Source organism: Aulostomus chinensis, chromosome 2 (assembly GCF_037954235.1).
Source record: "Aulostomus chinensis isolate RoL2024-O1b breed Wild chromosome 2, RoL_Achi_v1.0, whole genome shotgun sequence".
Taxonomy (NCBI): domain Eukaryota; kingdom Metazoa; phylum Chordata; class Actinopteri; order Syngnathiformes; family Aulostomidae; genus Aulostomus; species Aulostomus chinensis.
In genome coordinates this window covers 27426900-27444304 of record NC_141321.1, presented here as the reverse complement: position 1 = coordinate 27444304, position 17405 = coordinate 27426900, and the positions used below count along the sequence as shown (strand labels likewise).

The following is a 17405-nucleotide window of genomic DNA, read 5'->3' as shown; positions in this document are numbered from 1 at the left end:
CATTTCTTTGCCAGTTAATTAGGAAATAGTTGTAAACAACGATTGTGAACGCAAGTTTTTATCTCATTTTATCTCACCCCGGAAGTTTTTTTTTATGGACATTTTCTAGAGTATTGCAGAAACACTCAGCTCCTGTTGCATTAAAAAAAAAAAATTTAAACACCAACAGTAACCTTCCCCTTTATTGTCAAGAGAAACTAGGAAAGCCTCTCGCTGTGTTTGACTAAAGCCAGACCAGTCCAATCTTAATTGGTCTCAGTGGGTAGAGAATCTAGTGTGTAAATAATTTTCTCAGCATTTTCTCCTTTGGCTGTCTTGGCTTTCTTTATTTCTCCTGCTTGAAACAGAAGCTGCGCTCGTAGGAACACGTCTGTAATTTCTGGACCACATACTATTTCTTTTTTTTATTCTTCTTATTGTTCAAAGCTATTCGAAACAGTGAGACAACAATATTCAATCACTGAGACATGGATGTCATAATATACATTAACCAGAGTGCAGGGCCATGACTGTCAGGGGTTCAAGGGAATCAGGTTACTTCTAATGAAGAACAGAACCTGGACCTGGTTGAACCCGCCACCAGATCAGCCTTTGATCTCCTATGAGGACACACACCATTTCATTTGTGTTTGTCAGGACTGTTGGAAATGCTGCGAGATAAACATTCTGTACAATCGTTTCCTGCATGGCACATCTGGTGATGGACTGAGGCACAAAGCCAAAACATGAAGCAAAACACTCACCAGTCAACATTTTATGACACAACCGTAGTAAAGCTATGGTTTGTGCCTACAGATCATAGCACTTTGTCGAGTGATTTGTGAGCAGCTGGTAGTTTGTGTTCATTATTTTACGGCAGCTGGGGAGGAAAAATGAGAAGTGGGGAAATTACAGCTTGACCACAATCACAGAGGACACAGCAATGCTATTAGTCTTCCAATGCAATCACATAATCTGATGGCCCAGACATTTGCTTTAATCAGACACCTGGGAAATACATCCATCCCATTTCATTTCATCAGCTTAAATCAACTGTATATCATTTTTTAAATGAATACACTGAGATGAGCAATCTAGCTGGACAAGGTATTATAACCAAAGGGAACTTCTTCATTTCAGCCTTTTATCACTGCGTGTCTTTCCTCTCAGTGTTGTAGGCAAAATACAAAGCACTCCTTTACTGCTATTTAACCACAGATGATTAAAAGACTAATGGTACACGATGAATCTAGTAAGGGCTTGGCTGTCATTCAGTCATATTGCACTTCAGAACTTCAAAGAACAATCCTTTATTCATTACGTTGTACGTTGTACATTGTAAACTGCTATAAGACCATGTCTGAATGGTTAAAGTCTTTGTTTTGCTTCGCTCTCCAGCACTTTCTTTGTATGCTGGTGGATGCTGTTAGTATCAGTGATGCTGAGAGTAATACATGAGGCGAGTCTTTGTCTGCTCTGGGAAGGCTGGGCTCCAGCTGGCTCCTGCAATGTGTTTGCATGCAGAAGTCAGCGTGTCCCTCAGCACTCAGTGCAGGGGGCGAGCAGGCTGATTGATTGGGATGCACACCACCAACGCCCCCTTCTTCCCCACCTCCTCTTTCTCCTCCTCCTCATGCTTGTTCATGCTAAGGGAGCACATGTGCCCTCCCTCTTCGTATCCAGTCCTGCTTTATCTCACACTTAAAAAACATGGAGCCAAGCATACATGCAAAAAATGTGTGCAAAGATACTGAGAGGGGAAATGAATAAAACATAAGAACACGCTGATTGCTCTTGTTAATAAATTTGGGTTCAGGGTTGTACATTAAAAATATATGTTTGAATCTGAGAGTGTTCATGGACGTCACCGGTGTCTCAAAATTCTGGGCTCATTCAGGGACACAGCAATCATAACAGAGAGGCTGAACCCCTCCACACTAAGCACTAACGAATTCATCATTCCAGACAGAGACAGAGGGCGCCTGGGGTAAAATATATTTTGAGAAAATTGGTATTTCAAGTCTTTCTTCAGCCACGTGGCTTTTGAATGCATTATTCTCAAGTGTTAGATAAATACACCGAACCGAGACAAAACGGAGAGGGGGAGAAAAGAACGGCTGTGTTAGAAGCACCAACAGCTTTTTTTCAGGACTCCACTCGCCAGCCAGTGTCTGGCAATGTGCGTGTTTGCGCACGTGCGCGTGCGTCCATGCGTGTGCGTATATGTGTGTGGACCAGCAGCCATACACTTAACATTCGTTCGCAACATGGCGTTGAATCGCCGAGAGACACGACGGCTCTTCCCCGTGCAAGCGTATTGTTTTTTTAGGAAAGCGGGGGGACTGTTAACCAGAGAGACCTCCACGTTCACAACGAGTCCCTAACGCACCGGTGGAGACAATAGCGGATTCCTACATATGCATGTCGCTGTAACGGTATAACTGCTTGTATAGACACACGCTGCTGCCCCACTGGTGGAAATCAAAGGCTGTACATGGCGTTGGAGAGAACAATTTGGCTGTTCAGTCTTCTTTTGCTGTTTTGTGGTTCATCCAAGCAAGGTAAAGAGCTCACTTTAATCATGTGCATGTTTTTTTTCTTTTTGATCCCTTTTTTTTCCAGGGGAGTGCATGGGTGAGGCAGCGGGCCACTTCTATTACCCTAAAGTGCAGTTACTCAGAGCAGAAGTGAGCTCTGATGAAAGATACAGAGCCACCGGGCGAATTTACACCTTGCACGGTCCCGGCTCTGATCTGTCCTGTCCCTTAGTATTCTTTGTCCACCTCTTGTGGTCTCTCCGGTGCTCCCGAGTTAGGAGTGTATTGTTACTTCATGCCTGTTTCTCTCAGGACGCTGTGAGCTTTGGCGTTCCGGAGTTGCTGCACATCGCCAGCAAGGGAGCAGCCCTGAATATTGCCACAGGGTGGCCGGAGGGTTCTAGAGCGACCGGGGAACTTTGGATCAAAGAGGGACTCGTTTTAAAGTGACTTGTGGTTAGAGCTACCTGAAGGCAGCTCAGTGTTAAATGTGTTAATTGTTTAGCCAATTAAAACACCAGGACCTTATTTCCTCTACTTTGATAACCTGTGCACATGGGGAGTCTCATTGATCATCTGACTCAGAGAGTGGAGTGAGAGGATTGTTGAGACAGATTAAATAACATATTCATGTATGATCCAAATAAACCAGAGGAAAAGTACCTCAGAGTTCTGACATTGAAATGCAATGTGGTGCCTTCTGAAAGGGGACAAGAGCTGGTTTCAGAAGAAAGTCTTGCCCACGCAGGAGACCGAGTGGGTGAAAAACTGGCTATTTAAGATTCTACATGGCAAAGACCTGTGCAGGACATGAGTGCAGGTTGCCGCTGGTCAGGGTCAGCAGAAGTTCACGTGTTACAGTTGTGCACCTGTCTGTTCACAAGCTGTTGTGTCACATGGACTGACATCTGGACACATTTCAGCATGGCTCTTATGAAATTACTGAACCGGACCACACACTTCAACAATGTAGTATCCATACCATGCTGAACAGAGGAATGGGGGAGGGTGATACCAGCTTAGTGGTTTTACACGCTGAATATTAACATGTTAATGAGCTACCCTGTAAAAACTAGAGGGAATCTGTGTGTGTGTGTGTGTGTGTGTGTGTGTGTGTGTGTATACCGTCATTATAGACAGTTGTCAGCTTCTGTGGACTCAGGTCTCTGGTACTGACACTCGTTTAGACAGAATTTTAAAATCAGTGGAAACATTACCGGGGCGGCACAGTGGTGCAGTGGTCAGCACTGTCACCTCACAGCAAGAAGGTTCGAGGTTCGGTCTTTCTGTGTGGAGTCTCCATGTTCTCCCTGTTCCTGTGTGGGTTCTCTCTGGTACTCCAGCTTCCTCCCACAGTCCAAAGACATCAAGAGGGGACGAGGCTGATTGATACTCTAAATTGACCGTAGGTGTGACTGTGAGTGTGAATGGTTGTCTGTCTCTATGTGTTGGTCCTGTGATGGACTGGAGACCCGTCTAGGTTCCAGGCCCCCCCCCCCCCCCCGTGACCCTTAATAGGATAAGTGGTAGAAAAGGGATGGATGGAGACATGTCCAGTAGTAGCTGTCACCAAAGGACAGTTACAACATATCCAACTGCAGGTGATTCCTCGAGACCTTGCTAGATTGTTGTTTTTGCTGATGGCTGGCTTGTCTTCTTCTACTCTATTGTCAAAGATACAGTTGTGCATAATGTTGCACATTGTGTTGTTCTCTTGCAGCATTTTGTACTGTAGCTTCATTTAGTTGCATAAAACCAGTTGATGGAAACACACTTGATAAACACTTCCCTTTTTTGCTGCCTATCCACAAATTATTAAATATCTGCTTAAATAGAAAGGGAGAACATTGGATTTCATTTCATTTCATTATAATCATCTATCCAAATCAGCAAATAATGAAATGAAGTGAAATACAAGTGATCGGACTAATTTGAAAATAACCCAAAAGGCAAACAAGATGAATAATAAGAAAAACCCATTAGCGCTGGTTTGGGTTCCCCTTCTGGTGTTGTTGTTTTTTTAATGTCTCTAAAGTTTTTAGTTTCACATGACGAGATCATTGTTAGAGCTTTAGTTGGGAGCTTACGTGACATCGTGGCTGACATTGTATCCATTATAATCAACCTATAGGGAAAATTGAGTCCCCGCATCAGACGAAGATGTAACAACAATCGCCATATTGTTTTTCTTTGCAGCTTCTGTTCATCAAGTAACTGCCTGACAGACAGCTATGGCAGCATAGTTGATATGGATGAAAACCAGCTAATTCTGGTGCCAAATGCTTTGTGTTCATCTGTACAGTGCATATAGACTTTTGATTCTTTCACATTTGTTGGTTTCAACTAATTGTTACTTCAGATGAAGTTTTTTTTAGTTTGATTCTTTGGTGATTTTGTCAAATGATTCTGAACAAATGGATCCTCGAAATCCACACTTGATCATGCTGGTACTGTACAGTAGCACAATATTGCTAATATGGCATAATGATAAAATAATAATTATAAATTAGAAAAAAATATTGCTAATGATGTAGAAGAAAAGTGGAAAATCCATGTTCTATCTGCCATCATTTAATATATTCATTAGCCTGTTTGTTCAATATAAATTTCCTCTGCTGTTCAAAGCTTTTCTTAGATATTTTATGTATGGCTACCTTCCTGCCAGTGCAATAATGAGGAATGAAACTGATGGAAAACTGTCTTGATGGTTCAACTCATAGTCTGGTTTGATCAGGTCAGTTCTAGACAGGTCTAAAATTTGCTGTTGACCTTGATTTACTGGATCTCCTCACACCATATCCATCTGCAGGAGAAAAGTGAGGGGCTGAGGGAGTTTGCCAAATAGACAGGCAAGACAATCAGTGCCCCCTAAACCCAAGTGAGGTACATTAATGCCACTCCTGATGCACCAATCACAGTGAATGGGAACACTCCTGGCAATGTCAGTGGGGTTAACCAACCCTGGAAGTCTTGTTAACGAAGACAAAGCAACACAAAAGGACATCAGAGCGAGGCTTGGGAAGGCTCAATAGGCTGCAGCGTATCTGGGAGTCAAAGCACTGCAGCAATGTAAAGTCAATGCTTTTGTACAGCTCAGAATGAGAGTGCGTGACCACAAGTGACATGTGAAAAGGACTGATGCCTCTCAGAAAAACAAGTCTTTTTTCCCTGGTCTGAGGTGATTTGAAATGAACAGATACACAAGATGGACAAACACTTGCAAACTTAGATGTCTTCAGACTGGCCCAGGAACAAATTCCATGGGTGAAGGGATTTCACCAGGGAAAATGAAGTAAGAACGGTCCCAAACAAATTGCCAGCAAACTGTGACAGCTGAACTAAAGAAGATGGGCCTAACATGGGGTGCCTAACACAGAGTGAGACAGGTCTCTATGGAGGAGGACTGCCTTATGTCCCACCGGGGACAAAGGGGATGTAGTAAGTATGCACAGGGATTGGTGTGGTGGGGAGAAATCAAGCGTGTCAGAATGAATATATTAGAAACTAAAGTGCTTATGCACATTAGAGGAGGCACCGCCTTCCCTTTAGGTATACTGTAATTCCATCACATAGGTTCCATTATTCATTGTTCAGTTGTGCATTTAAGGGCTTTATTAGGGAGGCAGCTCGGGGTATACCTCCTTGACTTTCATCCAGTGTACTGTAGTAAAAGAAGGTCAGAGAATATTGTTTTATATCAAGCCAAATTACCATCCCCTGCAGACTCTCGCAGAGACAGAGGGAATTACTCTCCTTGAGCTTCTATTGACACGGGGGACGTTCCCATCGCAATGATGAAATCTTGGGGAGGTAAATGACAATCTGGCATTTTGCTTAAATCAAAAGCTACACTCATTAATAGTGTACACTTTTATGTGGCTGAAAATTTACATTGTGTTGTTTGCTCTTCTTGATGACGAATAACAATGCGATCGTTGAGGAGTGTGCATGTTTGTCTTGATGCACATTTTGTTAGGTTGAGAAACTGGAGCATGAATGTGGAGGGTGTTGCTGCTTGTTGTGTTTTTGTGGGAACTGAAGCTGGTGAGCGGGGGCTAGGGGTGATTCTAGGACAGGGATGAATTGGCGGGTGCTGGTGGGGCGAATTAGAGGCCAAGGGTCATGCCTGGACCCACAAACTAAGAGCTTGTTTTGTCCATTTTGAAGCATCAAATAAAAATATGTCAGCTTCACTTAACGCATCACAACCAAATGAATGGAAGGGCAGTGCCTAGGTGTCTTTGTGTTTGTAGACATACAGTGAAGCACAGTTGTTAATAGAGGAAAACATCCACAGCCCTGCAAAACTTTAGCCAATGAGCAAATTAACTATTGTGATGCAAAATGTCAACACAGAAACATTTGCATGAGGAAGTGTTGGCATGACCGAGAAAGTCACCCTAGTACATATTACCCCAAATCTGTGAGAGTGTTAACCACTGTTTAAATGGCAGAAACTATCAGACAGTCCACATATTGTGTCATCAAATGTCCCAGAAGTCATCTGTTTTCTGCAGCAAGTGCTTATTAGGCCCATAGATTAGCTCCTTCACATATTAATGCCACAGAGATAACTCAGTGCAACAGCAGTCTCCCGCTGTTTGTCACTGAGCAATTCCCCTAGAGCAGCATATACCCTGATTTAAAGAGTGGGTGCTTGACATTCTTGTTCTGCCTGCAATCAGGCATCAGCCTATCTCGAAACCACTTATCTTGCATGTCTGGGAGGAAGTCAGGAGCATCCCAGTAATGTACAGACAGATAGCTTGCAAAAAAACACAAACAAAAACGTTATTGGTAACCAAAAGTGGTTTTAATGCAGAGAATCGCTGCGGCTTTAACAGGTGTCACACATTATAAACACTCAACTTGGAAGACGCAGCTGATTTTTTAAATGTGTCAAAAAGCTATTTGTCTACAACAGTTTTTGTCTTGATGGATTCGATTTTGAGGAAAGGTTGTGGGTTTTAAGTGTACATGACAAATATTGAAAGCCCTAAAGAGACCTCTTGCTAGATCTCTGTATCATGAACCTTTGGAATCTCCGACTAAGAAATTTGTCAAAGATAAAATTGACTGTATTGTTTGCAGATGGCTCTACTGGTTTGATCACATTCTTTCTTCCTGTAACATTTCAACAAAAAGTCAATCATATACTTACTATTATACTAAATAGCTTACTATTTTTTTAACATCATATGCACTTGTTAAAATGATAGAATTAACAAGGTAAGGTAAGGTTGAATAAGGTAGCACTGTTGAAATTGCTGTTTGATTAAATTTCGTTTAGTTCTTTCATTTCATTTCATGAAATCAAACCAAAGAGCCAGTGCACATGGTTGTTTCACAGTTCAGTAGAAATGAATAACTTTGCAACTGTCATGGCTTTGAACCACGAGTCAAATGTTTTGTGAGTGAAAACCTTAAGATTTTGCAGTGGCATTTGATAACCCGCTGCTGCTGTTGCTGGCACTGGTTTTGTTGTTGTAGTATCTCTGGCACCGGACTGATTCGTATACGTGTGACGGGAAAGATGACAGCATGTCAGATACTTCCTTAGTGTTAATGTGTCAAATATAGATTGAGTCCCACAGCCCAGAGTCTAAGTCAAGCCTTAAGGCACATATGTTTGCAACTTAATACATATGAGGTCCAGGTCTTTTGACTCGAGTTCCCATCTCCGCCTCAAACTTCTGTCTGATTCAGCTCTAGGGAGGATAAAGCGCCAATCATGATAGATGGACAACTCACATTCTGGTCTACACAAAAGAGGGAAAAACTGTTATTATTCCAATATTCTCAGGTCAGACAAAGTCATCTCAGCAGCTTGTTTCTCACAAAGACAATGTTTTTATTAAACACCCCAGGAAAAGTAGCCAGCAGTTATCTTAGTGCTTAAGTAGGCTAACACTGTGCAGTGGTGGTGGGTGGGAAAAGGTTTTTTTGAGTGAACCATTTATTCCACACGCTGCACCAGGGTACTCAGAGGCAAAGTCCATTTCCTAGCTTAGATATCAGAGGCCTGTCATGTTACACAAGGGGTTGTATTTGGTCCAATTTGGAGTCTTTTGAGGTTGAAGTGTCACAAACTTTGAAAAGTTCTTCAATAAAAATTGCTCATGTATTTGCTCATGAGCCTTACAAAAGGCCCTCATTTCAGCACAATTAAGTCATGTCCAGCACTGTCGTAAAAAATTTGGATAATGGGCAATGATGTGGTTAATGACATCTCAACGACTGTGTTAACTTCTGTACTCTTTATTTAATGTGCAACACATCACAGGAACCTCTCCGTTTATTCAACAGATTCTCTTTCCGTTCCAAATCATACAACATTTTACCTCCTAATCTTTGAATTTCTGATGCCTGTATGCCCTTAAGTGTGACCAGACACGTGCAAAATCAAACACCGTGAGTTTTAGGAGAATTTAGCAAGTTAAGATTGTCAACTCAGATAATAAATTGTCATTGTCGCAGTTTGAGACTGGAATGTGCATCAGCAAGCTGTGAATACCATTATGTCATACTGTCAAATAAACATGGCTAACATGAAGGTAATTATTTGCATACATGCACAAGCAGGTGGCATCCCATATTCACTGTCATTGACCCTGGGTGTCTTTGCCTGGGTAGGTTACCTTGCTCTCTGGCTTCCTCCCCCAGCCAGCTGTGTATGTCATCTCTCACACAGGCAGGTAGAGTGGCAAAATCTACTTTTAGACCTGGAGGCTCTTCATAGTTGTGAATTCACTATGCAAGAAATTGATTAATATACAGATTAGTGAAATTAACAAGTATCTGTCTAATTATTTCATTGATGCAACAGTCCATTTGAAGAATTGGTAAACCAGTGGTTTTAATATATTTTTTGATCTTCCTTTTTGTATCAAAGTTAATGAATCTCAGTGTACCTGCTTAAAAAAAGATAAAAGAAATACAGAACTGTTATGTGCTTGTTAAAAAGGTATTTTATACAACGCCATTACCAGTGAATCACCTTTTTTTGGCAGGTTGAACCTCCATAGCCACTTCTGAAAATGGATTCCCTGCTGGGCTTTCCATTTGATGGAGTCAATTTTAGTCTCCACCTTCAGGTCCCCTACGATTTGACATCTGTTTTCTCCTGATCTCCTTTATCATCTTTAGTGTTTCATTGTGTTCAGCTCCAGTTTGGTTTCTACAACAGAGAGGCAGCTGCTCAGTTTCCATTGAAGAGACAGGTACAGAATTTTGAATATGGAGTATGATATAATATAGAGGGATGGCCGACTGCACTTTTACCCTTTTTTACCCTGAAAAGTGAGGTCCTCTACCACCTTAATGGCACCATGTAATTGCATTTTGAATCTCACTGCCTGTGCTGTAAGTAAAAGGGCATTTAATTCTAGTTATTATCCTTGTTTAAGCTTATGTGAGCCCAAACTGATCAGGCTGTACTTCTTCATTCACTTTGCAAACATACATATGCCAATCAATTGAGTTTTACAATCAGAGCTTTTCATTCAGCAGCGCCTGCAGAGAACTTGCTCATTACACATAAGTGGTGAATTAAGTTCCTATAGTATATGTTTGTGTGTGTGTGTGTGTGTGTGTGTTTTAAATGAGGTACATAAACCCTGTGTGTCTCCATGCTCTTTTGAAACTGAAGGTGTGTCAGCTGTGATTTCTGAGTGCATCTTGATCCCCTCCCCAGATAGTCCATGCTAAATTAGGATGTATTTTATTTAAAGATGCCCTGGGCTGAGTTTCAGCTGAGTATATTTGTGCAGGGAATAGGACATGATTTTGTGGTGCTCTGTGTGTGCCGATTCACACGCATGGGAAGGAAATAAATAGTTGCATGTATTTGCTGGTTATCAGTTGCACATCTTCATATAAGTAAGCCTGATTAGCTATGCCAATTATCATTTTGTATGTATTTAAGGCGAGCCTAGACGGAATTTTCTGTGTATGGTGTTCATCATACATGTTTCTCATAGTTTCTCTCATAAATGTACATGTGAATAACATTTTAAATTTTATCCTCCATCTACAACCATAATGTCAACTTAAAAAGAACATAGAAAAGTTTACTTGCTTGTACTTTCAGAACATTTGTGATTGTATTAATCCTATTGTACAGAGAGATGTGGTGAGAACTCACAAAAAGTGAACCCTAACGAGCTTTATCGCTCCCTGGTGGCAGGTTGTATTCCATGTTAGCAGATCTGGCTTGAGTCAAACAACAACAACAAAAAAAGGTACCCCTCTACTATATTTGTGCTAAATTTTGTTTGACATTTTAGTGTAGCTTATATCACACATACTGATTGACAGCTGCTCGCGTCAAGTTTTTTTTTAAATTTCAATAATAAAATAAACCATCAAATCGATTTGTTCTGCAGTAGATTGGTAACTCAGAATTGTGTTGAATGGCTGTGGATGCCACCGCGGCTTTATTCCCTGATCACTGCTGTCCTGACTCTGACTCGGACTTGACATCACCAAAGCGAGATTGTTCTGACATCAGCTGGCATCCTCTCTACAGTGAGGAAAGCTTGCTGACTACTTAAATCCAGTGCATGGATTGGTTTGTAGGTCTTATGTTGATCACAATTTCCATAAATTGTGTTTATCGAAGACGTTTAATTCTCAGTGGCAGTCACAACGGCATCATTTTAGACTGAGTCACATTGTTTCATGTCAGGAAATTGGGTCCAGAAGTTAGGGTTGTTCATGAAAACATGGCATCAACATGTTTTCCCACTCCAAGAGACAACATTAATTCAACTTTGCCATCTGACCCAGCATCTTCACAATGGTTGCACAGCTCACAAAAAACCTCCATTCAGTCATAATATTGACTGGTTTGTATTCAAAGCACAAACATCTCATCTCATTCAATCTTGTGCATTTTATCTTTTTCTCCCAAGCAAAGCCTTCTTCACATTTAATCAAAGAATGGAAGATGTCCCTCAAATAGTACATGGACATAATTTGCCATCAACACAGAGTTGCACATTAATTGCATAATACAGAACATATGAATATGTGCAAGGCAGTTTCAAGCTTTTCTTTGCCACTGCTGATACATATTAATTATTCAATCCCCAGAAAAGATGTATTATATATTATAACAGCCATGATGTAGCTCTGACAGATTTCATTGAGGTTTGCAACAGAGTAATTCATACCTATACATGATTGGATTTTGAACTGATGCTGTCAGTATGGCTGTGGTGATACAGTAAAATACTGAGGCAGGCTCTGCGCCTTATTTAGCAGCAGCTTCAGGTCAATCATAAATTTGTTCACTAGCCAGATTCAACACTGGCACTGGCTGCTGAACATGTCAGATGCCTGGTATTAGCGCACAAACTGCATATTTAACATGTTTTTTTTACTTCCCTGCTCCTTTTTTCAACAATGTGACATCAGCTGTGTGTAAACATTGCAAGACTTCTCAGTGAAGTTGCATGAATATGTTGTGTAGTGGTGTTACCCATGATTAAAGAGGCAGTCCGTCACCTTATTGGAGCACAGAATTTATTCAGGTACTTTTTGCATAGTAATGTGTCGACTTTTCCCACAAGTAATCAGAATGTGGTTGAGAAAAACAACAAACATTGATTCTAGAGTACATTTTTTTTGTACTTTTTATTCTATCAGTGTTGCATTTGTGTGTGTGTGTGTGGGGGGGGGGGGGGGCTTTTGCGTGAGAAGTAGATGTCTGGCTGCACTCACTTAGTCAAATAACCTGCATTCACATTCCTTCCATTCCTCCCTCGTGTTAGTGGACAGCCTGAAAATCAGATTCATTGAACCGGGTTATTTCTCTAAGCCACTTGAATCAGGAGGCAACAGCAAGTGAATCAAATCTTTGTTGTTATATTGTTTTGTTTTTTTTCATCTATTTCAGAATGGCCTAAATAAACAGAAAAAGCTTTAATCTGAGTTATAACATTTTGGCAGGAAGCCCATTTGCTCGACAGTGTTTTTATAGTTTCCTAGTGTACTATAGGCCCTGGTGCCGACTGTTGTGTTGCTCTATATGCCGTTAGGATGACTGTTTCAAAGTGCGCAGCAAACCATTGCGATCAGCCACCAGTAGCTCCTAAGCCATAAGGAAGTTTCACTGCGAGTTATTTCTGCTCATAAAAAAGGCTACAGCCTATAGATCAGAAATATTTGTGCTAGTTGCTGCATGAATAGTTGTCTGTGTGGGAGGAGAAAAAAAAAACAACTTCAATTCACAATAGAAAGTTGTATTGTACAAAATTTTGATGCCTAAAAATGTGACAATGCCTGTTTTCTGTGAAAGTACCAAAGGTAGTGTAGCTACTGGAGATACTGGACAATAACAACATGTGAAATGGTGGCGGCAGTGCAGCGAGTGCAGGTGCAGCAACAGGTCTGCTTGTGGATTTGTGGAAAGAAAAACACGGAGACTATGTGAGACAGCAGGGTTTCTGTTGGTGCTGCAGCGAGTCTGCAGTCAGAGATAGTCAGTGTGTATGTGTGTGTGTTTGTGCGCGTGTGTGCCTTTCTGGGGCACTGCTGTGTTCTTAAATAAAACTACTAGTAAAAGAACAATAAAGGAACAATTTAGGCTATTTGACAGGGGATTGATGCTTAAACACCTCAAGAGCCAAAGCTAAGTTCTTGTGTTTTGTTTGACAAAGAAGTGGATGGAGTTAGCCAAGACTTTGGTATTAAGAGTCTTGGAAACTGGTACAAACTACTACATTTAATACTGTAGAGTATATGACATCCCTGCTGTAAATAAATGGTATGAAGTGTGTGAATGATTCTCTTGATCTACTTATTTGCTGAATGTAATTATGCAGTTTTTGGCCTAAGTCATTCAGATTCAGACAGCTTACAGTTTGCCTATAAAGCAGTATACAATTCTGTGATTTATAATGGCACATAGTTGGAGGGATTAGGCCATGTTGGCTTCCTCAAGGTAATAATAGGCCCTCCAGTCCCTGTTGCAACTTGGAGACTGTACTGAGGAAGAAATTCCATCACTTTTCCTCCCTGCTGTCAGTCTTGATCACATGACAGCAAAAGGCTTCCAGTGGAGGTGATAAACACAGAATAAAATATTGAAAGCTATTGTTTATGTTTGTGAATTCCAACATCATGAATATTTAACCATCATTCAAGAGAGAATACACATTTGCGATTTTGTGCATTCATTCTGAGCGCCCCTGCCTCCTTTGTTGTACTTCAAATGCGGTATTTCTCTCAGTGAGAGAAATTTTCTATCAGTGAGAGAAAATTTCTATCAGTGAGAGAAAATTTCTCTCACTCATCTGTGATGGAAAATGTCAGTATTGAGAGCCGGAGTCAAAGGTTGATATTTGAAGCCTATTCAGCACAGTTTGCCCTTGGTATTCATTCCAGGTAGTGACACATCCCTGTCTCGTTCATCCTTGTGACACTGTGTGAGATGCTCAACCTAGATCTTCACTGCACATGAGCATGATAAAGTCCATGCACTTTACTTCAAAGAGCTGCTTCAAAAAATAGGGAGGGAGTGCGTTTAGACAGTTTTTCAAATGTCTGCCGGAGTGTTTTTTCTTCTTTATATGTGCTTTTTCGGCTTTGTTGAGTTGTGTCACAAACCTAGTGGGAACCACTGCTTGTGCACCAGCTCATCCTCTAATGTCACACGCTCACATTCCTTTACATCAGCTACGCTGCTGTGTGAACAACCAGAATCTGATTTGGATCTCCTATGTTACTCCTATGTTAGTTTTATTGTCAGCTTTGTTGACTCATGCAAGGGGGCCTGGCACTTGACATGGCCATGTGGAGGCCCCATGGTGCTGGGAGGCCTTGCAAACAGAAGCGCTGCTCTGTGATTGGTGGAAGCGAGACGAGGATGAATGAGCACTGTACATAGAGCAGGAGGCATAAGGGCCTGTACCAGGACGCCCCTCTCTCATTCTCTGTCTCCCATTGTCTGTCCGGCTCCCTTTTGCCCCTCTCATGCGCACACACAGTAGCCATGTTTGTCTCACCACTCTTTCATTCAGTGGGAATTCCATTCTACTTGCTATTTAAAGCTGTCAATTTAAATATATAAATGATGTGTGTGATCTACAGTGTTTTGCATGTGAGTGTGTAAATGTTAGTTTAGTGGTTCAATACTAGAAATGCAAAATGTGGAACATATCCATATTAGTCAGACACAGTGGCACCATCAGGACCTGAGGGTCTTTATTAAATAATCATGTTATTTTATTCATAATCAAAAGCAATTTACTTATGAAATCTAAATAAATTCCCTGACATTGACTGGGATTTGGCATTGTTTATCTTTAAAAAAGAATGTTATTGGTGGTCCAATAAATCTCAAGAAGGCAGTGGCAAAACAAGCCCATTTGTCTTTAAAAGTCAATAATAAGCTTTCATGAAGTACAGTCATACTTTTGATTTCTTTACAGAGTTACAAGGCTAAGAATCCTGGGCATCCAGACTACTTAATTCAGAAAGATGCCAGAAGAAAAAAAAAGTGCGGCTCTCAAAGCTTCTTCTTCTTTTTTTTGATTAATTTTTCAGCCCTGTCTGTATGTGTAAACTCAGTCAACTCTCCTGGGCTGAAAAACAAAACTGCTCTCAAGGAGCAATTAAAATCTTGGCTTGTATCAGCTCCCTGACAGTAAACTTGAGCGTGAGTGTGTGTGTGTGTGTGTGTGTGTGTGTGTGTGTGTGTGTGTGTGTGTGTGCGTGTGCGTGTGTGTGCGCGCGCGGTTGGATGACGGGCTGTGAGAAGTACCCTGTAGTATCGTCATGGGAGGAAACACAGCTGGAATGGTTAACTCCTGATACGGCAGCTGTTCACATTGTTGAGTGAATCATTGCCTCACTGGAGATCCACTGAAACATCCAGGAGCAGATGTACTGACACCTTAGCACCCATTTTAGGGGTAATGTTGTGCGCCCTAAAAATGGCACGGTGTGTACAAACAGATCGCACATGGCTAAAACTGCATTGTGCCTGTTTGAAGGAGCTCAGAATAGAAAGTTGTGCTCACATGCATATTCATTAATGGGAGGGGAAAGTAGGAAAAACATGGGAGGAGATGAATAAAGAGGGACTGATTATGTATTCTGTTATCAAAAAATGTGGGAGAAAGCTAATTATTTCATGCATGAATAGGAGAACCTCCCATTATGGAAGCAATACTAGTATTTTGTCATCAAAAAACTCCGTGTCATCTCATTTTCACTTCATTCTCCTCCGTACTTGCATTACAATGCAGAAGCTTGTTTGTCTGCAGCTGCACGTTACAGTTCAGAGGGCAGTGACATGCGCTGATGACGTGATCAGCCAGGTTTTGTACATTTCATTTCGTAAAATGAACAAGTTGCTATTTGCACTGCGCTTTCCAATGTACATATGCCTGCCCCCTGGTCTTCTCTATGTTGCTTAACTAGCTCTAGACAGGGAGACTTTCTGCTGTGTTCAGGCAGTTCCACCAGCATATTGAAATCGAAAAACTTCAGTCTCCCTGTAGAGTTTAGCTTGCTGCTTCTCTGTCCACATCACCTAAACACTTGCCTCAAAATATTGATTTATTTACATGGCAAGGAGCTTTTTGCCACAAGCTCATACAAATGATGAAGCTATTTTTACCTCGTTGTTATCGATATACATAATTCAATCAGAGAGGACGAGAGGCAATGCTGGAAAAACAGGGGCTACTTGATCGTGTCAGGGTTGTGGTTTACACACACACACAGACGCACGCACGCACGCAGAGTTTTCCTTGTGTTTCCTGAAACTGCTCAAGCTCCCATCAATCAAACCAGCTGTTCACTCAGCAGGGTGTCTAGGTTTCACTGATGTCCTTGTAACTCTGAGGCCAGTGCATGTGCAATACAATAGATTGCACATATCTCAGGAACACTTCATAAAGATGTCGCCTCTGTATGTCAATTTATCAGATGTGCTATTCATGGCAATCTGGTTATATCCGCTTTTGAGTACCTTCGTGATCCCTCTTCACAAAAGTAATCATATTTTGCTGCCATCTCTGTGTAGAGACTCAAGGCTGCACCAATCTTATCTGCACTCCTCTGTCTCCCATCTCATTCAGTCTTTAAAGGTTTCTCTTTCTAGCCCGTTCTATTTCTTACACTGTTTTTCACCTTTTTTTTTTAAACGGTTCCGCCTGCTCGGATCGAGAACACTTGGTCACACGCCACTGTAGTTGCTGGTTTTAGTCACACTAGAGGATCACAATGTATGTCAGACTTTCCCAACATCGTCACTACTCTACAAATCAGTGTAGAAAATATCCTACGAGCAGCTGTCAGGGAACAAATAGGCGACAAGTCAAAACTAAACTTGGCATTTGTCAGGTATGAAAGGATCATTTTGTAAAAGAAGAACATCTAATCTATAACACCCAAGTAACAAATGAGCTGCGGAGTGTATTTTTAGTTCCAGCACCTCCAACATCTTCCTGGCAGTCAGCTCATGTCATGTCAATTTCAGTAGGCTCAGTCTCCCAGCTGAACCCGTGTCAGGGATTCAAGCGTTAGAAGTTTCTATTTTGGAAGAAGCACCTTCTATATCTGGATGAAATAACTCTGCAATTAATGAATACAGTACGACATTATTTGTAAAAGCAATCATACATTAAATTGTTCTTATAATCATGCATCTTTTTAAGTCAAAATACCTCACAAATGTGTTTAAGGGTAGCATATTTGATTGCATGTTAGGATACTGACATGCCCAACAGTAATAACACTACGGATTCTTAGTTTTGTTTTTAATGTCTGTCAGTCCGGCAATTTTATTCCCACCACCTTGGTATTAAAGTCACTCAAATATGTACAGGATATAAAAATATATATGATGTTTATCAGAACAAGGTAACAGCTGTGAAG

General features: G+C 41.2%; 1 protein-coding gene across 3 annotated transcripts in view; it reads left to right on the top strand.

Moving 5' to 3' along the window:
• The first annotated feature begins 2216 nt into the window (after positions 1–2216).
• igdcc4 (immunoglobulin superfamily, DCC subclass, member 4) overlaps positions 2217–17405 on the top strand; it is a 41892-nt gene continuing 26703 nt past the window's right edge. For all 3 annotated transcript variants that reach the window (XM_086188294.1, XM_086188303.1, XM_086188285.1), the window contains exon 1: positions 2217–2540. In XM_086188294.1, coding sequence (XP_086044420.1) covers positions 2474–2540 — 67 coding nt within the window. In that variant the 5' untranslated portion in view covers positions 2217–2473. The remainder of the gene's footprint in view (positions 2541–17405) is intronic.